Genomic DNA, 26,639 nt, shown 5'->3' with positions numbered 1-26,639 from the left:
ATCTTCAATACACAGCACTGACAGCTGCAGTTACAGAACCCAGAAACAGACCAATTAATGGAGCGATTTGTTCTTCCACAGCTTCTGACACTGTATTTAGCAATTCTGCTGCATCCACACGCCGTCCCTATGAGACGTGAAGTCGTGTGGTCTTCAGACATGAGCAAGAAAGCAAGCTGAGGTAAGAGAACAGAAAGGAAGCAAAAAAGAAAAAAAAAAAGGCATTCTCCAAAAAGGGCTGCAAACTTTCTGCTTTGTGGCTTCACAAGAGACAAAACAGGAAAAAGGGAGATTGAACGGAGAAACACACAAGGAAAGGGGACAGCAGAGGACAGCAGCTGTGCTGTCCATTCCATTCACAAACATGAGCAAGGAGGCTGAGGTTCCTCTCGCCCTGTTTACACCATCAACCTGTCTGAGTCCCATTTGAATCATTTGGCTACACTCCTTTAGCAGTGTATGGAAAGAAACAGGAGCATCATTAATCCGACCTATTTCAGATGTCTGCCTAGAAGTGATTGCCTTTTTCCAATGACAGAGTAATGGCTGGCCTACAAGAATCCCTGTGCAGACTTGTGAACTTAATTAAAAAGTGCCCCCTAAGAGGCACCAATCCATAACTGCTCCAGAGATGAATTTTCTTTGAGAAGCTGTCTTCAAATAAACCTCAGTCTGTTCAAACAAATGTGTCCATTTTATTCATTTGCAGTTTCTGTTAAATCACATATGCAGCTTAATAAGCCTGAAGGATTTACTGAGAAGTGGTTTTGCAGACTATACAGAGTCTTTTAAGATGGAAGTACAAGAGAAAGGGGGATACAGACCACTGAGCTCTAATAAACCTACCTGCCAGAGCTGCACACATATCCTGTGCTGCCTCTTTTTCTATAGACAGTCCAAAGCTCAAGAGCGAAATGTTTTCAGATTTGTGCTCTCAATGTACATAAAATACATAACTTAGATTAACTCAGGATTCAAGATAGCTAAGGAAGACAAGTCACAGAAATCACACACTATTAGAAAAAACAAAGTTTAATCTCCCTTTGAGCTTATGCCAGGGAAAACAAGTCCCACAGCAAGTTGCAATCAGAACTATCTGCTGGAAAGACATGGAACTACAGTTCTCCTAAATTCACCAGTGCAACTAGCAGACAGGTCCAGGGAGTGTGGCTACACTGCTCTCCAGGGCAGCCTTGCTTGTGTGTACACTGAGCAGCAGTGACAGAACTAGACAGTTTGATGAACACAAGAGGGCATATATCAACCAGCTGGTACCTCAGCTGTACAGTTACCTACATAACCCTGTGATGAAACAGCTCTGTTTTTCAAGTCACTTGTTATCATTGTCAATGTACACAAGAACAGTCAGATGTTTAGTCCTTCATAACAGTTCCTGAGATTTAAGTTGCATGGTTTCTTCTACCAAGCCTATGATGTGACTTTCAGATGAACATGAATAACCTGATAAGTTTAAGAAAAGCAAACACTACTTATGTTATGAACTTTTCATAACATCTTAGTACCTCTGCCCTTGTGGAGGTTTAGGAAAAACCTAAGGAAAAAGTGGGATGCAGAAAGGAAGAAAGCAGATGAGATACCTCTTGAATTTGTTTTTACCTCCGTCAAAGACGACTGACACCAGAAAACCTGTTTTGAAGGGTAAAGTGAAACACTGTAACAGGCTCAAGTCACCATTCTTGAGGAGGTTCTCTGAGCAATGGGTAAATGGCTCACCCAGGCTAACAGAGTAAATGATGACAGATGGTTTTATCTGACCATCTTCAACCAACTAAAGCCAAGCGGAGTGCAGAAGAGTTTTTTGCAGTTAGCACTGCTCTGAAGCCCAGCCAACACAGGCTATCTGAAGCTCCTCTGATAGAACAATCTTTCACTCTTTCTATTGAGAATCTTTCTCAAGAGCCGTTTGCTGTTTTGAACCACAGCCATACAAAGGTGAACTCCCTCCACGTTTCTGACTTCCCAGGATCCAGTTCCTAAACTACTATCCTTGGTACTTGTCCCTGGTCTTGCAAGTCTTGGGGGTCTAGGCACCCGATCACCTCTGTGGATTCACTGCTGGTTCAGTGCTTCAGTGTTCTCAACACACAGGACAAGTAATGAGAAGACACTGGTCTCACTGTGTGGAAGGGAGGGGGCTGGTAGCTCTTTCAGATGAAGTCCCTTCCAGGAGCTAAACTTGAAGTACCTGACGCTGTTTCCTGTGGCAAAAAAAGACCTATGACAGAGCATCTAGTGGTCAGAAATTAATTCAGCAGTGATTATTTGACTGGTTCTGTTCAGAAAATCTGCTAAGCTGCTGCTGACTTCTAGAAAGTGGAAAGCTATCAGAGCAATGTTTATTAGACAACATCAGCCTTAAAAAAAAAACCCCAAAAAAATCAGTGCTATGATCCCCAGGGATGGAAGTAAAATCCTCTGTTTTGTTTGTATGGTGGTTCATTCATTCATTCTGAACATTAGTGGTTCACCAAATATTATCATTTGACCTACAAGATACTAAAGGACAACCAAAAAAGCCACAAGCACCAGTCTAAATTCAAGGAAATGCACATGTAACTCTACACGCAGTGGATTTATAGTCAAAATACCCCAGGACTTGATCCATCTGAGAAGCATCTCTGACCAACACTTCCAGATATATTTCATAGAACCATAGAATGGTATGGGTTGGAAGCGACCTTAAAGATCATCTAGTTCCAACCTCCCTGCCATAGGCAGGAATACCTTTCACTAAACCAGGTTGCTCAAAGCCTCATCCAACCTGCTCTTGAACATTTCCAGGGATAGGGAGTCTACAACCTCTCTGGGCAACCTGTTCCAATGCCTCACCACCCTCAGTAAAGAATTTCTTCCTAATATCTAATCTAAACCTGCCTTCCTTCAACTTAAGGCCATCCCCCCTTGTCCTATCACTACATGACCTTGTAAAAAGTCCCTCTCCAGCCCTCTTGTAAGCTTCCCTTAGGTACTGGAAGGCTGCTCTAAGATCTCCCTGGTATTTTCTTCTCTGGACTGAACAGCCCCAGGTCTCTGTCTTCATAGGAGAGGTGCTCCAGCCCTCTGATCAACTTAATGGCCTCCTCTGGACATGTTCCATAGACATGGTCCATGTCTTTCTTGTGTTGTGGGCCCCAGAGCTGGATGCAGTACTCCAGGTGGGGTCTCACAAGAGCAGAATCTCTTCCCTCACCCTGCTAGTGATGCAGCCCAGGGCATATTTGGCTCTCTGAGCTGCAAGTGCACATTGCTGAGTCATCCACAAACACCCCAAGTCTTTCTTTCCAGGGCTAGTCTCGATCAGTCTCTGGATGGACCTCTCCTGATGATTTCTGATGGGTTTGTGATGCTACTATGGCAAGACTTTGCTGTCAGTGGATGAGAAGATGAATGGGGATTAAAATACGTTAGGGATTTGGACTTCTGCCAGTATAAATTTGACAGCAGAGCACGCAAACGATTTCTGACTGTCCTTACTACACCACCTCCTCACCATCTTCCTTTTCCAGACCTAGCCAGTAAGCTATTTTTACCACAGCTCTCAAAGTGTGTTTCCTATATGCACATATCATCTGGTAGCTCTTTCCCCATTAGGCAACTGCAACCACATTTAAAAAAAACATCTAATGAGGGATTAAATTTCTTTAAGTGCCAGAAACTTTGATCTGCCCTTTAATAAGCTGTCAAATACCTTCCCTTTGCCTCAGTCAGAGAGGGGGCTGAACCACCACTAAACAAGTATGTTAGGGCCAAACAGCAAAAGCACAGCTTCAGATTAGTCCCAGCCCTTACTGGTTCCTATGGGTGAAACAGTGGAGCAGGCTGAACAAACACACCGTGAAGCCACAGCCCGTGGAAAAAATTCTGTTACAACACTTAGGTGGACTGTTGGCATTTCAGTCCACAGCTACAAGCCAAAAATCCTACTTCACATTCATTAAACCATAGAAGTTAAAATCACTTGACACACAAACATCCTCCACCCTCTCTATTTATTTTATCCTAAGTTTCACACATATCTACATCTCTCCTTTGGTGGGTATCTGCATTGCCAGCTATCTCCTTCCCAGCTAAGGCCTGATGGGATTTGAAGATAAATTGCTGCAAGCAGAGGTGAGATCCAGGAGGTAAGAGCACCTTGAATGTTCCTTCTCCTGAAATTTTTACATCTCTGGGACTCCTCCACATCACTACCAGGCCATTCTGCTTGTGTAAAACATGTTTTCCAGAAAAAAATTCTTTTTGCAATGCCTCCCCTCTGCAGCCCTCCCACCTTTTCTTTAAAGACTTGTCCCTTGCTCTTGTTCCTTGCTAGGCAGCATCGTGGAGGAAGCTGTAGTAGCTGAGAAACATATTCTTTGTAACTACCTTATAGATTTGTATCACGATCATTGAGTATAAAGAAGCCTGTAAGCTTTCTGCAACACTCCTTTTCCCATCTTGAATTGTTAGAATATTTTTGTTTGCCTCCTTTCTAAGCTCTTATCAGTAGACCCCCTCTTTCTTTAAACTTCTGCCAAGAAGTCTGTTTTCCAGTATGGTGCACCCCTAACCCACTTTTTCTTAGCAAGCCGCTTGTAGTTTTAGTATTCCAAAAAAACCAAGGCAAAGAGAAAAGTTTTAAGAAATCTAAAACAAATGGCCTGATGAGATTTATCCACTCGTTATCTCTCCTCTTGAGCTCTGTAATGTAGATAAACAAAACCAAACAAAAGCCCCCACTCCAGCTTCAGTAAATGCAGTGATATTATTGTTGGCCTTTCTCACCCTTTCTTCCGGAGCAGTGTTGTCATCCAGGTTGTTAAGGGCATTTTCCACCCGGGCCAGACGACCGGACAGGGACAGCAGGAGGTTGACCACTTTGTCAAGGTCGCCAATAAACATCTTGAATTTGTCAAACTCATTTGGTTTGCAAACCTCTTTCACAATGGCCTCTACCTCCTCCCCCAGTATATTATTTGCTTGGATGTCTTCCAGAAGCGTCTCCCGTGCTTCTCTCAGCACCTGCAGCTTCCTACTAATGCTGTCAATAAGTTCTTGCTGTGGAAAATAAAGCAGATAAGAATTTATTAGCACTACTGTATTTTTCCCTACTTATGAAAGTCATGTCAGCTAGCACTTCAATACATTTTAAATTCCCATGAGGCTTTGACAATAACTGTGTTACAAATAAATACATATCTAAGTATATGTCTAAGGTCTATACATCTGGATTCAAAGGTTCAGGACATAGCTGTACAATGCTTAGCTTGAGACCTGTATTAAAGCAAATTACCTTGGTGGCAAAAGATGAAGGAATTCCACCTCATCAACAAGCATTCCTGCTTCTTCTTTGAACAGCTTCAAAGCCTGCTATGGAACAGCATAAAGTACAGCACATCCTTTTCTCTCTAAATATCAGGTCCATAACACCTTGCTGAAGAACTGCACTTAGGAACATACACAGCACCAGAAAAACAATCCTGTATTTTCCACATGATACAGTTAAAACTAGGGCACTGTCTAGCTTTTTCTTCCTTTTTGCATAATATTAGTGTTCCTCCAATAGCAACCCTTCCACTCCAAGAAAATCTTAGTGGTAACAGTGCCGTACAACATTTCTGTGGGGAGATCATAATCCCTATGGCACAGAACAGGGAACAAAAGGCATTGTATTGTACAAAGCAGCCCTGTGCAAAGTCGCTCTTCCAAAGGACCAAACAAGAGTCTCTGGCCGCCACTGTCCCATGCCAAGTGGATGGATATACCACCTCACTTGCAGTCTGGGGGGCTTCTGTACTATAATCCCCCACTGCCTGAAAAGCACATGCACTGCCTTAGAAAAAACATGTCAGGTGCATCACAGGCAGAATCAGACAAAGAATGCAAATCTTCTCCCTCAAGCGAACCTGTGGTCAGCCTGTGCTGCCCAGTTACTTCCCTGCATTTGGGCAGGAGGTCCTGTTCCTTAGTCACCCCCTAGCTCTCACTTGTGCACAAGGGGTGGAAGTCAGTTCAGTTAGTTGTCTACCCTAACATGAGATGAATCATATCCTAAAAATGCCTCGTTCATTTAAATGTAGATGCCTATTTGGTATTCAGCTAATTTCAGGTAAGAAAAATTCCCAAAGCATTCTCTAAAAATACACCTCAGTGTAATTTCTGAATGGAAATTACATCCTTTAAAATGGTCATTATTTCACAGTACCCATTGCCTTTTTTTTTTCTTTTTAAATTACTCATGGCATTCTTTAGGAACTCTGCTTTCTATATGCAAATCTGATTACAAGCCTTCGTGATTACTGAGAAACATACTGATAGCAGCTGCCACTGAACAGTCATTGCCAATTTATTTTGGGAACAAAAAACCCAAACCAAAACAGTCTGCCATCTTAACAGAAAGCAACTACACCCTGAAAATTCAGCAGCCTTTTTAAAAGTAGAAATTCAACCCATGGATTATCCACATTGGTTTTCTCCTTTTTGATTTAATGTACTCAGTCCAGGTTAATCAGGATTTGGGCTATCTGTTAGTCCGGGTGCCCAAAAGATTAAGGTAGTAAGCAGTTCTACAGATGCCTGCTTTACTGACTGATTAATCTGCAGGATTTGATTTTTCCCCCCCTTCCCTCAATGCAAATGCAGTTTGATTTGGATTATGTAGGTCACAGTGCTACGCTCTCATTTCCCTCCGATGACATGCACTATGCTGCTGTTTCACCATTTGAAACACAACAGGATACCATTGTACCCTATGTTATTATCTCAAGTTTTTCACTTCTGCAGCTGTGCTGCAACTTTCTCTAATGAAAAAAGGCCGTATGTGTGCTCCATGTTTACTGATCTGGTCTGACAGTCCAGATCAGCTCTCTCAGCTTCTATCTTTCAAAAAACAGAAAGAAGCCATTTTCCCAGTAACATCCTGTTTAGATGTCCCCAAGCAGCTGAAGCCAGCCTCTAAGGGACTGATTTTGCAGGTGAGAAGGCCATAAATACTAAGACTGTCATATCTATTAAGAATTGGCTTATGATCACTGATTGCTTCCTACCCAGATGAAACAGCCCCTGCATGCAGCAACTGTGTGCTCATTCTGCTTTCGCTAGCCAGCAGAAAACCTGTATTGTGTTTAACATCTATTGAGCCAGAAGAGCTGCAATCTGCATCTTGAAACTGGCAGATGAATAATTTATAGCTGTGACTTCTGTACCAGTACACGAGAAAATAATAAAACCTATTTTTTCCCCCAGTAATTCTTGCTGATCTGACCAGCAACACAGAAAGTAGCTCAGCAGTGTTGCTCAGGTGGTTCACTGCTTGGCATGCTTTATGTAAATTATCCTCTGCTCTCAGCTCACCACCCCATTCCTAAGGAATTCAGGCCTAAGACCAGGAAAAACTTGGTACTCTTCAATTATTTTTATACTCTTCAGAAACTGTCAAAACTTTCCTAAAGGCAAAGGGGAAACTTCCTACTCAGCCACACATGGATTTTCCTAGCTACAAAAACCACTCTTGCAGCATCTTCAACATCTGATCAGTATTTTATAATTGTGGCAAAACTATATTAAACTCAGTACATGAGACACATACTGCTAGCTGGGAATACAGGGATCGACCCAAAAATAAAACTAAAAGAATTAACAACTCTATATGAAACTCCTATACTTCTTTCAAAAGTAAAAAAAGAAGTACCACACATTTCTGGTTTGCAAAGCAGAAAATGACAAATACTGCAATCATTCCACAGTGGACTGCAATTAAGATATCTCATAACAGAACCGCCCAGTTTCTAGGAATCAAATAACAGGTTCTGGGTGTACGCCCCCTCTAAAATAACTAAAGTCATAAAAGTGTTCAAGTCCTTAACGATCCCTTGTTAAACTGTTGCCAAATACATGAAGCTGGGCCAAGCTATATATTCTGTTTTACAAAAATGCCTTGACCCACTTACTCTGAGTTTTATATGTTTTCTGACAAGATCCATGATGAAAGCCCACTGAACTGAGTGCTCCATCCTACCGCATGTGGAGGAGCAGGGAGAGAAGTAAGCAGCAGTGTGTGTGGTTACAACAACATGCGTATTTAGAGAAGTGGGAGAGTTCTGCTAAAAGCTCTTCAAGAAAAATTTTCTCTCTTATGCTTAGTGTTGTGTAACTGAAGCTGAGGGGATGGATGGAGGAGTATGGAAAGGGTGAACATGATTTTCCTGTTAAGAAACCAACACCAATAAATGGTACCTTTACTTATAAAAGTTTTAGTATTTAGTTTGTTGGGCAAACAAGAAAGGTTCAGTTTTCCCTCTCTCCTACAATTAATGAGAATGGAACTAATTCTAGCAAAAATGATGAATGTGACCCATCATGCGTGGCACCAGATAAAACCAAATTATACTTAAAATGAAGGGAAATCTTTAATTTGTCTAAATAGTACAGCTGTTGGATTCAGTGGCTGTGGGGCAGGAGGGTAAGGGAAGGTCTGCTGCTGCAGACATACCATGCCCCTGGCAGTATATGGTGTATTGAACTGTGCAATGCAGAGGCGGCAGAGGGAGGTTAAAATAAAACAGAGAGCTAACAGAAAACACAACAGCCCCCTCGAATATGGTGGTAGCCACTCCTGCACTGAACCAGAGATGTGAATCTCCTACAAAATCTCTCATTCTCAGCAACTAAGTATATTCGTAATAATGACAAGATGTGTCTTTGGGACTGGATTATCAAGTACACCCTGGCAGCTGATTATTCAGCAGAGAGCTGACTTCAACAGAAAAGGTCTGCACACCACTGCATTACTGGCTTAGGTAAACAGAGTTAAACTACACTACTTTACTTGATCAAACAGACCATTTCCTCCAGCTTATCCATACTGGGATGTATGACTAAATATTTTGTGTAAAATCGCTATTGAGATGAGTGCAATGATTTTAACATAGGACACCACTTCCTCAAACCACAGAAATGTCAGATCATCATTTTAATATCGTGGGGATTATAATGATCACCTATCAGAAATAAAACACCAAAGGATGGGGAAGAACAAGAGTGGAGAAGGCTGCCTCCTTTGTGACGAGTAAGTTCCAGTGAATCCACCAAGCTGATTAGCTATCTCCCACAACGGTTATTAATTTGGGAAGTAGGAGAAATAGAGGGTCAAGTGGTTTGCTGCTCATGGAAATAAATGGGGGGGGGGAGAAAAAAAGAAGGTGTGTGTGTATGTTCCTTCTCTCTTGAGACAAGCCTAATCTTGACTTAAATTTCAAAAGTATGGAACAATTAAAACCACCATCAGCTACAGTGGGATACATACTGGTGTTTCTTTGTACCTAGTATGTGTAAGAAATGCAGAACCACCTCAAATGGAAAATGATATTTGAAAATAACCTCCCCAAAACTTCTCCCCTTGAGACTTTCCAAAACCTGCATGCATTTGCAAGAAGCACATAATCTCCAGTTCCTGAATTCACAGCTGGACATTTAACTCACCTCCAAAAACTTGAAAAAAAAAAAAAAAAAAAAAGGCTTTCCGGAGGAAGTTGAGTTGTGAGTGACTGATTTCATCATCGTCCGAGTTGTGCTTCTCTGTGCATTAAAAAAAAAAAAAAAAAAAAAAGGCTGATTTTTCTAAGTCATCCTGTACATCTAAAAGGCCTTTTATTGAGGGGTGTTTAACCTAACAAATTCACAGCTAATGAAATGCACAAAACTCAGAGCCTCTCATTACACTTTTAGAAATGTTTTTTACCTTCTTCTCTGACAAGTCATGATCCAGCTCATCTTCAGAATCATCCTCACTCTGCTGCTGTTGCTGCTGCTCCTGCATGTCCTTCATTTTAATCAGCAGCTCTGCCTTTGGTGCAGATGTGCTGTAGTAAGTAGAATTGGTTGTCAGGGAGATGGCAGACGGTGTGCTCTGCTCCTCTTTCCTGGGAAAAAGTCAAAACTTTCATTAACTGCCTTGACACACTAATCAATGCAAAGAAAGGACAATCTTTTAGAGCAATCATTTCACTGAGGAAGCAGGGGGCTCAACAGAAAGCCATTACCTATGCAAACAGGATAAATAGATGATGTCTGTAAAGAAAATTTGTATCAACTCAGTATGTGACCAGTAAAAGCTAAAACTGAAGTTGTACAGAAGACCTTTCACCACTACAAGAGGTGAAACGGATTGAAGATATCTCATCTGGAAACAAAATGTAAAGTTACATTTTACAAAGTCCTGTGAAGACCTCCAGTGTCATAGAGAGTATCCTTTCAGACAGCCAAATGTGGGACACTACAGTGTTAAGTATTTAACTTTTTGATTACGGAATCACACACTGACTTCTCTAGAAGGCTATAACTTATCAGAAAACTTGTATCAACAAAACGAAAACCACAGAACATCAACATGAACAGAATTTAATTCTTTTCTTACTCTGACCTCATTCAATTCCAGGAAATGCCTCATGCCCGCTTCCACCTGTCTTTATAAATTTCCATCACATAAAAAAGGCTTGAATATTCTCTATCTAGATACTAGACTGGATGACCTTGGCAAAATATCTAATCACTATGAAACGGGAAAAGTTAATTATTCCTTAAGTTGTCAAAAAACGGTTTTCAACCAGGTCTTGGGAAATTTTTCATATTGTACAACACTGTTTTGTTTCCATCATTAATGGTATTGTTAGTAGATAATGCTTAACTAACATTCTGACAAAAAAGTCTCATAAAAGACCCAAACCTCAACAGTAGGAAGACCCTCACCTTCAGCCCCACAGGAATACTGGTACACTTTGGATAGAAGCTTACAAGGACACACTGGCTTACATAAAGTAATACTCACTTCTCCTCTGAAATTTTTGGAGAAGGAACTTTTGGCAGGAGCTTCCTGCGTTGCTGAGCTTCTTCTAGGAGATGTTCATCTTTAGGGAATATACCAACCATCAGATCCATTGTTGTTTTGATTTTCACATTAGGATCTAATATGTCTGCTAGAGATTTATCTCTTCCCACAATCTCTCTGGCAAGTTCTTCCGACTTCCAGTCTTCGAAGCTCTTTTCTTTGGCCTTTACATAGCTGGCTGCTTGTGTGGCAGCATTGCTGTCCTTCAAGTTGCTCCCAGGTTCTTCAGCAGGTTGAGGGTCAGCTGGTTTGGTTCTGGCTTCCGGCTCTGGTTCTACACCTTGCCTGGTGTAAGCACAGAATCGCGAATAGGACTGCTCAGAAGTGCTGAGTGTTTTAATCTGGTCCTTTTCCAAACCACTGGGTAAAGCAGGAGGCTCCATAGTACTGACAAGACTCTGCCGACTCTCCTTCTCTGCGCTGCTCTCAGAATGAACTATTTTGATGGGAACCATTTTCACCGTAGTATTGTTGTCTATAACCCTTTCAATTCTGGAAAATAAACAAAATTCATCTTTAGAAATGGAAGAACCTTACATCTCAATTCATATCTCCAAATCAGAGGGGAAGTCCAAATACAAAAAAAAAAAGATAGCTAAGAGACCAAGGTAATGGAATATGCCTTGCCCTGTGTCTAACTCTAAGTCTACATGTTTTCTGTCCACACATTTAAATAGTATTATTAGTTCATTTGTAAGCAGTCCTAAGACTTAAGTCCTGTATCGTGAGTATTGTGCAAGACTGCTTGGGACTTATGTTTGTTTCCATGAACATGAGGGTCCAATCTCAGCATCCAGGCCCCAGATTTCAGACTGTGCTGCTGCCTTTTCCCCTTTGTTGCCACACGTATAGAGGAAAACACACCTCGAGCTCAACCTCACTGACTCACACACATCCAACAGCGGCCTCGGCTTTGGGCCTGACAGGAAGCTTAGCTTCCTGGGGAGTTTGTGCCCTCACATCAATTCTCAGTGCTTCCAAGGGAAGAGACAACAGACCAGATGGAAGCATCCCCCAGGCTAGGCCTTTGCTGAGCTACAAGAATAACAAATAATCACACATGGAAAACCTGGAAATCATTCAAAACTTAATTATGTGATCAAAAAAAAAATCTGTATTTATAACATTACACATGATATAGAAGTTGAATAAATAGATCCCACCATAGTGTCCTGGTTTTCCACTTAGAGAAGAAAAACCAGTCACTGAAGAGGATAACACACAATTCTGGATACTCCTTTTAAGGGAAGCTTATAGCAAAAATTCTGTAGAGCATAGCACAAAGGGCCATCTTAGCCATTCACTAAGGAAAACTATTTAAAGAGGAGGATAACTCAAATTTTTAAATTGGACAGTAACATGTTAAATAACATTACAGAAGCATCTGTACTGTATGTAAACCATATACGAAACTGAAGTCTAGTTTAGTGGTTCTGAGTTTGCAGAAAGTTTAAAATTATTGTCATAATGTGGGTTTGGAAGCTTTACAGCAAGTAAAGGAACATTGCCTACTGGCTAAAATATCTGGTTTCATCTGGTTGAGTAGTTTGCTGCCTTTCAGATAAGTGACCAAGACATACTACAGCTCTTTTCCTCTAAGTGTGGGTGTGACACTTTCCTTAAAAGTAAACTTATACTTTTTGATTGTTGGTAACAGCAGAATCTGTTAGACTTCATATTTTTCAGAAGTTGTGTCTTGTATTTTAAAGGTATATTTGCCTCTGAATGAACATGCAGCCTCCCAGTAGGTATTTACTTTTCACAAGTGCTTTGCAGACATACTTTGGCATACTAGTCCAAATTTGGGGCAGGTTTTTCAGCTCATGCTGAACCTCTCCATTTCCATTTCAGTTAGGTTGTTTTCATTCAAGGTGACTGTCATTTTAAAGAGCTCATGCCCGTGACCACTGATCAGTCCCAGCTCCCTGGCTGGAGACGTGGGCTCTCCTGACTGCAGCAGAGCTGGGCAGTGTCCAAACACCACCCCAGCCCTTTCTTTTTCTTGTTTTTAAATAAAGCCCACACCTTTTCAACTCCACCAGACTGTGAAGAGGAACACACTTTGGAATTTGGGGGAAATACAAGATGAGTGCATAAATGTGTGCGGAGCAACTGGAAGAGAAGTGAGCTGACTGCAATTCTTCACCTAAAATGCCCGGCATCTGTTCTGAGACTCTGAGTGCATTCCTCTCAGCCTAGTCAAAGATTTTCCAGATACTTAAGTCATCATTAATTCAATTGATTTCAGTTTGCTCTTACTGATTTCAGTAAGAGCAAAGACAGTTCAACACCAGGTGCTTCAAAAATTCTGTTTCTGCAACCACTATCCTCCTGATTTCTGAAGGTTTTCCATTTGTGAAAAGGCAGCATGAAATTCTGACTTGCAGCAACTCCGCTTGCGGAGATTCCAAAGCTTCAACCCAACCACAAACACAGTCACTCCTTGACCTGAGCGTAGGTTTACTGGAAATCTATTGAAACACACATCCTGATGCACTCTTTTCATCTTTGTTATTGCTAAACAGTTGTCTTTGGCAATAGCTGGGTTCTGCACACTGCCACTATTTCCCTGCACCACACTGTTCTACCTAAAATGCCGCAGGAAACCCTGCACACTCACCCACTTAGGCTTGCTGATAAACAAGACACCTTTCTTAAAGAAGAGTACCCAGCTCCATGTTGATGACATCAAACATTAGCTGTCCACAGCATGCAAACTAGCATGTCCAAAAGCTCATATGCAAGGAGACAACAGAAATAATAAGCCCAATCAGATTAACTGCATATTAAGGTAAATCTACTTAACATATTTTAAACATATGAAATAAATACCTTATAGAAAGTTCACAGGTTTGGCTCCCATGCCTGTCCTTTTTGGCCAAACCTGTTTTAGTGAGTAATGTAATTATGAACTCAGGACAATACACTGTATGGAGACAAGAGTTGTCTGGGCTTAAGAATTTTAAATGTTATCAGATTTGCAGGGTAAGTATATTATCATTTAGATATGGGCATACAATTAGGTATACCTCAGTGCTCATTTCAACATTAAAGCTTAGCAAAAAGGAAGGAAAAATACAATTAGCTTTCTATGCATCCTTAGTAGCTATTCATAAGGCAACACATTAAGGAAGTCAAAGCAATACCTTAAGGAAATTATTACTGTCAGCTACCTTAGCACATGGATGCTAGGATTCACATGACATGTTGCACTTTTCATTATAAATTATATTATTACTTCATGTTAAAAATGCGACAGGATGAAACCTCATTTTTTCCTCCAATTATAAAAGGAAAAACATCAAGGCCTGCTTAGGAAAAAAAAAAAAAAGTGATTCATGTCTTCTATGTCATAAGGTACGTTGGAAAACAGTATGATTGAGTCTGTTCAACCATTTACAATAGATTAGAGAAAAGCTACACCAACTACTTTTTCTCAGAGAAGCAACCTCTGCATGAATTCAGCTCAGAGGCTTTGTTTTCATTCTTTAACCATGAATTATAGTGCTGAAAAATTTAAAACCAAGATTCCTTAGGTTCCTGGAAGAGTTTGTTATCTTGCGGGAGAATAACCTTTCATGATGTTAGCAGCATATGACAGACACAGCAACCAATTAATTTCAGTTGGTTTGTCTAATTCTGAGTTTATCTTGCACTGAGTCTTCAGTCCATGTCAACACAAAATACTGCGGACCCCTTCACAGACTACCCAGAGTACCAATTTCATTGTAAAAGTAACATAAAGACAGTCATGATTTGGCAGTGTATGTTACTGTGTGTGTTTTCAAAACAGATGTTCACCCAAAGGATCCAGCTTCCCTTCCCACATCTGCTTTGTCCCTACATGGATTCATATTTATATACAGACTCGGGTAGGGGAAATGATAACAGGTAATCTTCTGATTTTGCCTGGACTTACAGTGGAAAATCCTTTAGAATCCCCCCCTTGCATTTTCTACTATCAGCTGTAACAACTGAGCAGCAGCAGTCAACCAAAGAAACCATGAACCACTTGAAGGACATAAATGGCATCAAATGCAATTTCACACAAGTCTTTGGTCTCTTTAGGATGTGCTGCAATGGCTCACACAATGAACTTGAAGGATGTGTAAAGAAAATGAACAGACAACCATTAATGAGGTCTAACTGGCCAAAAAGTGTTAATAAAACAATAAAGGAGTTACATCTAGTACCTGGCTGGGTTGTCATCCTGTACAGACACAGGAGGTTTATCAGTGAGCTTCTGTGGTGCAAACTGGGGAGAAGGGGACCTTGATGACTCCATGCCAGGATTTTGAAGATATCGATACTTGGAAGACTCAGACCTAAGGTTAGTTTTTTCTTCTAAGTGCTGACAAACATTCTCTGTGGATGACACTTGCTGGAGCTGCTGTGGGTTAGCACTTTTCAGTTTTCCATTGAAAGCTGCAGGACTCTGAGAGAGAGAGGAGTGACTGGCAAAGACTTCAGCAGAGCTGGGGGATGAGGACAGAAAGGGCTGGCTGACTGCTGCCAGCAGAGATTCAGAAGAGGTGCCAAGCGATGGTGCAGAATTATCTGGTCGCCTGTATTTATCTATTTTAGGTGGTGGTGGCCTCTGAGGAGCAGGTCCACGCTTCTTGTTCAGCAGCAACGGCTCTATCCTATGGTTTTCCTCTCCTTTGCTCTGGGACAGATAGGAGTGGTTCTCGTTCAAGGTCTGTGGCTCAGAGCAGGTGAGATGAGGCAAGCTACGATCTTTGCTCTTCTCGCTCACGTTTTCCTGAGAGTATCGGTAATCACTGGGCAATGTCCCAGACCTGCCCCGACTCTCATGAGGCAGAACTGCAGGTTCTTGCACGTGCAAAGGTCTGACAGACGCCTTCCACTTGTGGCCTAAATTCTGGTCCAGCTGATCCCTCTTCTCTTGTGAGTTTTCCCTTAGGGCCCCAGTGTCAGCTTGCCTAGAGAAAAGAACACATTGTTAGTATGCTGCTGATTTACTTCCTTCGGAGCAAGGCCACCACTCCAACCCAGGAAGCTTGAACATCGAGATCACATCCAACATTTAACACCAATTCCTCCAATCTATGGCAATTGTACAGCACAAAAACATCCTCTCATGTATGGGAACACACAGTGTACCTAATCTAATGTGATGAGTCTAAACATAATGTCAGGCTAAATTAGGGTATGGAGCACCACAGGACGCAACCCAACCTTCAGGTAAACCGAGGCGCTGCAGTGTGCATGGCTTACTCAAATGCACAGCACACCTCTTGTGGCACAGTCAAATGTCCAAATGTTGGTAGAAAATAAAGCTGTCTCCAGAAGAGAAATCCTAATATTAAAATTTAATTCTCTTTTTGCTCCGGAGTCAGTAACAAAGCATGGAAAACAAGTTTCTTACCTAAGTGCAAAATTAATTACTCCAGTGTAATTTTTAATGTGATTTTTTAAATGTGAATTGAATATCATGAACTTTAATTATGGATCTGGAGGTTGAATTTTTGTATAACTGCTGAAAAATGAAACAAGTGCAAACAAAATGTTTGCTAAAGCTAAAAAACTGGAAAATGGAAAATGAGTGTCTCCTGAAATTAAGGCAGAAAAGGAAATTTAGAAAAGATAGTATTTTCCTTATTTTAAACTTGAACCTCTTTTACCCTGTCAGCACAAATGACAAACAATAGCCAAAAAGGCCTTATCTTAAAAATACTTTTGGGTTTATTCTAATTTTACACTCTCTACTTCTCTAGTCAGGAAATAGGCTTTTGCAGCTCCAAGCTTGTACTTTGCCACAAAACAGGTAGTACATTTGTGCTCACCAGATAAAGACAAATTGGGAAAGAAATAGAAGTTGGTTCAGACAATTTCAAGTCATCTGACAAATTCAGAGTCAATTCTGTTTTACAAATCAATATTTACTGAATCCTATTTTAACACTAGATGAAGGACAGTTTTGTGCAGTAAAAAATTATATAAATGGCCATAAAGACAACGCTATTCAGATTTGGTTGTGTGGCATTAAAAGAGTCAGCTGGTCTCCCCTAGTGAGTTCAATGTAAACAGAACCAGGCCTGTAAATAGCTCCACTAATTTTAATGGAAATATTTACCAGATAAAGATTGCAGGCCTAAAGTATGAAATATTGTGTTATAACCAGCATTTTTCATTGTCAACATAACCCATGAAGAGCACAATTTTCTTCTAGTTAACCCATGCAAAAATTCTTCAGGCCTCCCTATTCATCTTCACATCCATAAGCCATAACATAAGACAGGGTAACAGATGCACTCAGGTGCACAGAAGAATCAAGGGCATGGCATGAAATGTCTCAAAGACATCAATCACATGCATTACCTCAGCCAATTTGCAAAGTATACTATGAATTTTGCATGCAGATTGGGAGTGGGAGTGCTGGTGGAAGCAAACAGAACAGAGTACATCACTGATCTGACACATCTGCATATCCAAAACATGTAACCAATATATTGGTACATACATATATATATATATACATAAATATATATATAATATTACCCTGGCTCAGAAGCAATGAATGCTTCAGTAGTCCTGTCACCTTCCAAAACTGAGCAAAAGGAAATAAAGAATTACAGCAGAGAGAAATTCAGAGATGCTGCATTTGCAAACATGGAGATACAATTCAGAGATTACACACGTGTCTTCATATAGCTTCCACAAAATTAATCAAAAGTTTTGCAGTGCCACAGATAACAGGTCTGAGGAAAAGTGGTAGCTACATTCAACACTGTGAGTGGGTCCTCATGCAAAACATGCTTATCACATTATTTTGGAGAGATTCAAGCTTACTGTCCAGAAAGGAGGAAAAGAAAACAAGCTTCAAGCCCCAGGAGAAAACAGTGGCAAGAACCTGTAAAGGTGTTACATTATTATCAATACCAAGAAGTCCACTAAGCTGCTTTACATCTGTTGGTGCATCATGTAATAATGTGCCCAGAATACAGCTGGTTTGGAAATGAGGCTCATAGGATTATGCAAGGATAACATACCACTGAAAGGAATTTATCATTTATAACCAAGCATCACAAAGTGAGAGAGACAGAACAGTTTTAAGTAATCTGAAAATATGACAATTGACTTAATTACTATTTTCATTTTAGATAACAAACCAGTCAACATCAAAAACATTAAACTCTTAGTCATCTTCAAACCCAAATCTCCCCCATCCCCATAATACAATGCCACAATTTCCCAAATGCAAGAGCCTTTGTGAAGCAACAGAACTGGGAAAGCTCACACCACATTTTCCACCCCTGGCACGCCACGACATTACAGCTTTGACTGTCAGACAACTTACACCGCTCAGCCTGGACTGCAAAGGAAGTGTAATTAAGAGTCTTTGTTGATACAAAGTGGTATTCACTAAGGGTGAGTCTAGTACAGGAGTCTAACATGAACCTTTTTTACTGCATCTGCTTTTGGTATTTAGCTATAGGAGCCTCCATATCTAAATGATGGAGGGCAGAAAACCAATGTATGCTTTTAACTGAAAAGAAGGCATTGCTTCATTACACAAACCAGTCCTCCACATTTTTGAGAATCTCTCATTTAGAAAAGGGCTCAGCATTCCCAGAGGGGGTCTGTGTGGAGAGACAAGAGGCTCTGCACTCATGGGCCAGGTAAGCATGGGAAGAGCTCTGCTCTGTAGCTCACACGTTTCACACGATGGCCACAGTCACCCAGCACAACACCACTTACTGCCATGGGGGTGGGAACGTGCACCTCCATACTGGCACTAAGTATCTCCTATCTAAACGGACAAGTACATCTCTCTGTTTCCTTCTGGCTCCATTAGCCTGGGGCATACACGCTCAAGATTGCAATGTAAAGGCCAAAAAAACACTAAGCTGGGAAAAAAACCCTCCAAAGTCTCATCCCCAGTCTGTACACCCTCAGGCTCCCAAGCAATAATACAACAGGTTATTCTAACAAACCAGAGACAGGTAACAGTAATGTAAGCTTTCACATTAAAGTTAAACCATATATATGTACACATACACACACACGTTAATAGGGGCCTGCCAGTGGAGTCAATGAGCAATTACAAAAATGAATCATTATGTATAGATGCCTATCAGAAGAATAACATTTTTGGTTGCCATAAAAAACAACCCCAAACCACTTCCTTCATTTGCCCCATACTCAGGGTTTGACTAAATCTAGACAGAGGTAGAATGATTTGATTGAATGTCATACCTCAATAAATGAAAGTGACTTCAATCAACTATATGTGTCTGATTCTTATCTGTCTGATTTACAATTTCTTGACAATGCTTCAGGCCAACCCAAACAGTGCCACAAGACACTCTAACTTCAAAATAGTAGACTAGATAAGCTTTGCAAAAATGCATTAGCCAACATTTGAAAAATGTATCATTTGTTAAAGACCTGACCCCTGTGCAAAAGTTTCACCATAAAACATAAGTACAGTTATGTAAGCAACAATGTGTCCTGCACTAACTCACTGGCAAAAGAGAGCAAATGGAGTGGCTGTTTCTCATTTAACTTAAATTCCTTCTCAAGAACTACAAGCTACATTGGAAAAAGGCCTTCATCTTCATACCTGAGTATGACTCCTCCATAAAAGTCCTCACCATACAATAACAAAAACGCCCTCAAAATCAAGGTCAAAGTTTTGCAGTCCCTTTAGAGTGACCTCATGCAGGTATTTTGCCAGAAGAGGCTGTCTCCTTGTTAGGTCATTTTGAGTTTTGTCTTCCCACTCTCTCCATTGTACTAGCAGGACAACTGTACAGCCCCATATAAAACTGGATCAAGAACCTGACCTGGCTTGAAACAGATAATTATATGGCTTAAAGCAATTGTGAAATACTGTCTTTGCATATGACAAAATCCTGTTCATAAGCACAACCCTTGCCAATATGTTACTTTTTCAGCTATAAACTTTATGTGCTGAAACTATGTTTTCATTGTGTATTTGCCTGGCATTTGGCACAGTGGGATCCAGAAGCACTTCTGCAATGGTCTGCAAAAATGGGTAGTTTCTTCTAAACAGTATAGGTCTGCTTGAAACAACAACATAGGTTTTCCTATGATTTCAGAAACTTTAAAGATTCAAAGACATCAGTTCCCCTAAGAGGTGGCAGCTGGAAGCCAAGTGGGATATGCTGGGCTATCTCAGGTCTCACTAGACACCTGTGTTTAGCCAACTGTTTAGCCAACTTAGAATCACACTCAAGTTCTCTATGGATTATAACTTGAGTCAGCACTTCACTTGCATGTAGACATCTCACTTTTATTAGGTATCTCAATCCTCATCTGAGTCCCACATGTCTTTTTCTTTTAGAGGCTCCAGGACCCCAAAGGTTTTGAAGCCCTTAAATTGGCTTCAATATTGCAATGCCAAGGAGACACTGACAGCACACCACCACAATGAAGAAACCCAATACTGGGGTAATTATATTACCAGTGGTTCATTTTTCTGATGAACACTCTATCTACTATCACTACTGAGCCAGTACAGCACACACTACTCATCAGGTAGTGACACATGAAGCATATTCCAAAGATTCTAAATGATAACTTGGGCTATGAAACTAGTTAGAAATCTTCAAAGACAAATGCAAAGAAAAAGGACCCTCTATAAACCAGGTAATATAATGACCATGATGGCTGTACCCTAACAGTCGTGCACAGCACATAAGCCACTACAAAGAAGTAGAGCTGTTCACTGCCTTGGTCTGAAGAGACAGATGATGGCAACTACCATTTGAGATGCACTACTGAAGCAAACGGTCCTAAACCCAAAGCATGTGCTAAGATGAAAACAATAACGAATGCTGAATGACGAGAGAATGCTTTCTCTCTCTCTCTCAAGAAAGAAAGAAAGAAAGAAAAAAAGAAAAAAGGCCTGATATACTTCAGAAGACAACTGAAGGTACAAAACCAGCAAGATATTTCACAAAGTATATCCCATGGCACATCACTGTTACACCACAACACGTTTATCATGATGCGAGTCTTGGTTTTTCAGTTCTGTCTGTGAATGCCTGTTAACATTACCTGCCTCAATGGCAGCTATCTGTTTAGTCGGTTACACTAAATACAGCTTAGTTGTTGCACCCAATGTGATAAAGCAAAGTGTCACTCTAGCTTAACAACCCCTGCATTATCACCTGGCTTTATCACAGAGTGAAATATGATAACAGACGCTGCTTGCCAGTCCCTCAATCCCACCAGAATTTCTCTCCTCTCCTGCCTGCATGGCAACATACACATGGCAATGTTTTCATCTCTCATTCTCTCTCTAAAAATGTTACCCCTCTCCCCATGAAAATCAGAAATAAATGCAACAGACCCACTCTAATTCTGCACTACCTAAACAAAGTTATGTTGATGGATAGATGTAGGCCAGTCAGTCTTGGGTAACAGCAAAAGGCATGGACCCACAATAAAAATCAAATCCAATTAAAATTAAATTTCTTAGAGCAGCACAGGGGCCTTTATGCAGAAGGGAAGAATCTTGTGGGAAAGGGCAGAGGGAGGGATGTTTTCCTTTCCTTAGTTCAGAACACAAAAGCCCTTCCTCCATTCTGTTGCACATCAAAAATAAATGATAAAAGATAAAGCAAGTAGGAATACAGCCATAAAAATTATCTATTGCATGCCTGTCCTAGCACACAGGGGATTACCTGCATGGAATTAAAATGACTTCTACTCACTTAAGTCAACCAGTTAATGTATTCTATACTTACACACCGAATTCAATCATCAGAATATCCCAACAGTATAACGAGAGCCATCATATTACACAAATGGCAACCATTGCAGAGACAAAAGACAATACTTTCCAACACTGCTAACAGGGAAATCACAGTCACATTAAAAAAAGGTCAAAGAAGAATGATTGTTTTATCAATTTACTAAAAAACCCCCTACATTCCAGTCGTCATTCCTTTGATTCTTTTTCATCTATTTTTTTTCCTCATATGTTGTTGCTATTTCTTGTTGCTATTGCTACTGAAAACAGCTGCTTGCAGCTGAACAAAAATTATTAGGTAACAGAAGAAAAGCTATAAAATGAAACACTGTGAATAACAGCTAGGTCACCTGGGTTTCTCAGGCAAGCACAAAATGAACACAGCTCATCTCTAAAGGAAAAAAAATCCTAAACCAGTTATTTAAATTAATTAGCATGCATATGCACACATTTCAATAGCCATCTTTTCACTCAGAGCCACACTCACCGCTTGCTTCCAATAGTCACATCCAATTCTCTTACACTCCCAGCTAATAGCTCCTGCTGCTGTGGAAAAGGTCTTCGTGCAAGCCTGCACTCACAGTAACAGGCTTGCCAGGAAAATAACAAGATGAAAAGCTCTCGCACCACCCCTAGCCGAGAGGAACCCCGAGCCTGGCACCCTGAGCCACAACAACGGCACTGCAGCCCTCAGTCCAGAAAACAAGTATTTTCGAAAGGCACTGCCTTCTAATTCCAGTGTGCATGATGCCAACTGTGAAAACAAAAGCTGCTAAAAACAGCGCGTGTGTGCGAGCATATGCACACAGAGCATCTTAGCTGGTTTTAACTCATGTTTTTTCCCCCTATTCTCCCCACCCATCAGCAAACAGAGCAGTCGGTTACTCTAGGCAAAATAAAATCTTGTACCATGCATTGCATCGTTTCTAATTTGCTACTGTAGCTTCTGCTGATAGGGACAGAAGATGCAGCATGTGCTCAAAGACCTGAAGAACAAAAGAAATACTGTATGAATTAATATTGCTAATTTCTGTTCAGAGCTGACCACAAAAGGTAAATAAGGCACACACTTCTCTCACGCTTTAACACTAAAGACAAGACAATCTTACCAGGATTTACAGCTTTTTACCCATATTCACTGGATATGTGAGCTTTGCATCCTTGCAAACGTGCCAGCCAGTCTGAAAGCCTCGCAGAACTGAATCTGTCTCAACCTCTGCGTCTCATTTACTGTAACACAGAGGATTTTCAAAGCCATGCCTCACAACAGCTGGCTTGTTTTTGCCTGCTTCCTATGATTGACAAGTTCATACAAGCTCCGTCAACTTTAACCTTGATAAGTGAAGGCTTAGTCTGTATTGTATGTTACATCACCAGAAACTTCTGACCTCAGGGAAAAGATCTCAGAGACTTCAAAGCTTTTCCTTTCCCCCACCCCCACCCCTGGATTTGGTTATTAAAAAAAAAAAAAAAAACACCATAAAATTTAAAAGTCTTTTATTTTTATGTGTTTTTCTTCTCATTTGTGAAAATCATGATCCGCGTTTCCGCAGTTATAGCTCTGCAAGTTTTAAATATTTACAATGATTTTAAAAGCTCAGTGTGTTACTAGGCTCTTTTCTGAACAATGTTCAAATAACCGAGTCTTTAATTTTAGAAGAGAGTCTTCATCAACAGCCCTCCAGCTTCAATTTTTTTGCATGTGTTGTGTGTACAGGCGTTCTCTCTTGCAGGAGATTCTGCAGGGAAAGAACTAAATGCTTTCATGCTCCATGAGCAAATTGCCACCCCCACACTCCATCTTTAGAAACCAAAAGCATCGTGGCCTTCATCAGAGCAAAGCTCAAGATCCTCTCATTTTTTCTGCAAGAACACACTAAAGACTTAATACAGAAGCTGTGGATGAGGCTTTAATACGTATTAAAAGATCATTTTAAGATGACCACTTTAAGAGGAAAATGTTATTTAAACTGCATGCAAAATAACAGAGCAGTTAATAAGCTCCTTTAAAATTTTTCTGCCTCCCAAAGCTGCCTATTTGATTTCAAGAGAGAGAGAGAATGACTTAAAGAAAACACACCCGTTTACACAATACAACACAACTGGTTAAGAGACTGTAGCAAGTCTGGTTGGCCTATGAAGAGAAATGGAAGTTATAGCTGTCACGTTACTTTTTAGCACAAAACTTCACTCAAATTTACTGGCATAAACAGCCTCCTGCGTGACAGCAAATCATAACCATGCTGCCTAAGGGCTTATAGCAGAAAGTGAACATTTCACAGGCTAGCTTTTAGTACCAGAACACCATAAAGCCACTCCATATGTCAGAAACATACAGACTGCTCCACTGAGGAGACAAATCATTCACCTATTTCCAATGATGCCTTTCATCAACTAAGGGAAAATAAAATCTACAATACATCAGCACACGATGCTTGTATGACTAACTACAGGAGACTATATCTTACATTATGTCTTATCTCCCTACTCAACTGTAATCATTAACAGGGCCATAAGAATATAGCTGGCTTTCAAGCAATGCAACAAAAAAAGTACGTCTTTAGATGGTTTTCATTCTAATCTTCTTTACAGGGAAAGCAGTAAAATCAAACCAGAACACAAAAATGAACTACTCTGTTTCTCTCTCCACAAACTTTTTTGTGTGCTGTTCCTTTCACTCACTCCCAATTTCAGTAGCTTCAGAATCGTGTTTAGGACTTCTTCCAGCTTCTCATTCTTGGAAACACATTTGGGGCAGGGGAAGAAACTTTCTATAAGAAGAAACTACTCTCCAACACTTCCTTTTATCAGCCCATGATGGCCTCATATACCCCCAGCTGTCACTGCATGCACAGTGGAGAACAGATGTGCCAGGAGCAATTAAGCAAAAGTAACTTTACTCCGTAATAGGAAACTGGAAGTAGAAAAAAGAGGATCTATGAGGTGGGGTGGCCACCTTCAAGTTTAGAAATGGGTATTCAAAACTCAGCTAACAAAGGTAGAGGGAGAATCCACACTTTCAAGCCTGCAGAGAATGAGCAAATTGGATGGGGGAGAAACAGGGCTGCATTACTGTAGCTACTGTAAACCAAGCACAGGCTTTGGAGGCAGTCCAGCACCCATTTAATGAGATCCAGCAGCTGCTGGTGAGCCAGAGCGGAGCATCACACCAACCTGCAGGACGAACACCTGACAGCCCCTGGGATGAGTGCTGCCAGGAGATCAAGGAATGGGGAGGCAATGGCAGGAGCCTGCAAGTTTTAACACTCTCATTTAGCCGCAACCAACCCCAAATCCTGAAATAATGCATTTGTGATGCTTTGAAGAACCACACATCTCTCAGCTCAAGCAGCCTGAAAGTTTTAAAATGGACAACAAGAGGAAGAAAAAGACTTCAAGTGCGACAATATATCATATGACTTCTGCCTTGACCCTGAGGCATGAGAAGAATCTGGTCCAAAACTTTGCTACTTGGAGAACTACCCTGTGCCAGTGGCTATATGTATTTAGATAAATCGTTCTTGAAAGATCAAGCATCCACACTGTGGTATTTAATTTTGAAAAGGGCATTTACATACATGAGATGAATATTTTTAAAAAGAACAAGCCAGATGGTATAATGCTAAGAGATAACATGCAACTGAAGATACAATATATGAAACTCAGGGAAAATGTGTAACACTTACCAAAACACCCGACCACTCATTTCTTTCCCACTCGCTGTTCCCTCCAAAGGTTGAATTAAATAGCAATTAAAAGGACATCCACCAATGAACTAAAGTCCTACCCAAATGAGGAAAATCCACAACTAATCGAACTAATCTAGCAAACCAGATATATAAACGAAATAAGATAAAAAAAGCTTAAGAAAAAAAAAAGAAAGAAAAAGCTGACGTACAAATTCTTAAGGGTGTTAGAACAAAAAAAAAGAAAAAACTCCACTGTTTCAAACACAGGTATCTGTTTCAAACAGACTATAGGGACAAAAGTACAGTTGTAAGAATACAAAGCAAATAAGGCCACAGCAAAAAATGGAGATGGACTCCCCTTCACACCTCCATGAGCAAAGAATGGCCTATGCAGGAATCATTCTCAGATGCTGCACACCACTGAAAGTGGGTAGTCATGAGTTACCTGGACTATATGATAATTACCCGAAACTTCCATACGAAATTGCTGAAATAGTAGCTGTGATGCACAACTGATACTTGGGCAACTGCTTGAGTAAAGTGACACCTGCAATGTTTGGGGAGGGAAGGTGTGAGGGTGCTGAAGAGACAGAATGAAAGAAAGCAAGAATAAAAATATTCATTATGAATCTGCAGAACTTCAGAACCATAAGTTCAACATCTAAATTAAGGAAAGAAGTAGAAATTTTATAAAGAGATTCAGCAGCTGGACTAACTAGTGCATAAAAATGACAAAGAATAATTTGGGCAGAAAAGTTGTGTCTTGGATGCATTAATAATCTTAGAGTCACTACACATATGGATAACAGTGATCCAGATGACAGAGACTTCAGATTTTTAGATGATTCTATAAAAGAAAATTAAAATTTTTCCTCATCAGAGATTTTTAAAAATTTCGCTGTCGTGAGATAAAGTCCTCATTTGCCTCATCACATCATTCACAGAACCGGTTAGATCCAGACGATTTACAAAAGGGGTGAAAAACAAGGTGGAAAGAGTTGCTGCTATGAGAAAATCATTCTGAGTAATAAAGACACAAAACTAAGAGTTCCTATCATTGAACAAATAGGCCATAAAACAATAGATGAAATTCAGATTTAATAAATGCAAAGTAACACACAGAACAGCTTTTCCTGTACTTCACCCACAGATACAATGCTGTTTAAGTGAAATTACTGCTATGCAGGAAGGAAAAGCTGAATTTCACAAACTGTTCTATGAACATATCTCTGTACTTCACAGCAGTAAAAAAAAAACAAAACCAACCAACACCCCTAAAAATAAAACAAAGCTGAAAGACGGACAGACTAACAGAGGCTGG

General features: G+C 40.5%; 1 protein-coding gene across 4 annotated transcripts in view; it reads right to left on the bottom strand.

Annotated features, from left to right (window-relative positions):
* The window catches only part of SHROOM2 (shroom family member 2), a 122,892-nt gene that overhangs the window by 3,178 nt on the left and 93,075 nt on the right, over positions 1 to 26,639 (bottom strand). The window contains exons 1-7 of one of the 4 annotated variants that reach the window (XM_017812307.1): positions 22,117 to 22,133; positions 17,699 to 17,759; positions 17,408 to 17,456; positions 15,079 to 15,828; positions 10,826 to 11,377; positions 9,740 to 9,920; positions 4,786 to 5,058 (exon numbers count right to left, since the gene is read on the bottom strand). In XM_017812307.1, the coding sequence (XP_017667796.1) occupies positions 4,786 to 5,058; positions 9,740 to 9,920; positions 10,826 to 11,377; positions 15,079 to 15,170 (1,098 nt within the window). In that variant the 5' untranslated portion in view covers positions 15,171 to 15,828; positions 17,408 to 17,456; positions 17,699 to 17,759; positions 22,117 to 22,133. Of the gene's footprint in view, positions 1 to 4,785; positions 5,059 to 9,739; positions 9,921 to 10,825; positions 11,378 to 15,078; positions 15,829 to 17,407; positions 17,457 to 17,698; positions 17,760 to 22,116; positions 22,317 to 26,639 lie in introns of those variants that run through there. The other 3 variants (XM_017812305.1, XM_017812308.1, XM_017812304.1) reach the window with 3 other exon arrangements.

The sequence above is a fragment of the Lepidothrix coronata genome, unplaced genomic scaffold (genome assembly GCF_001604755.1).
Source record: "Lepidothrix coronata isolate B3197 unplaced genomic scaffold, Lepidothrix_coronata-1.0 Scaffold35, whole genome shotgun sequence".
Lineage (NCBI taxonomy): Eukaryota > Metazoa > Chordata > Aves > Passeriformes > Pipridae > Lepidothrix > Lepidothrix coronata.
The sequence above is the reverse complement of the archived record's forward strand: the minus strand, read 5'-3'. Positions and strand labels throughout refer to the sequence as shown.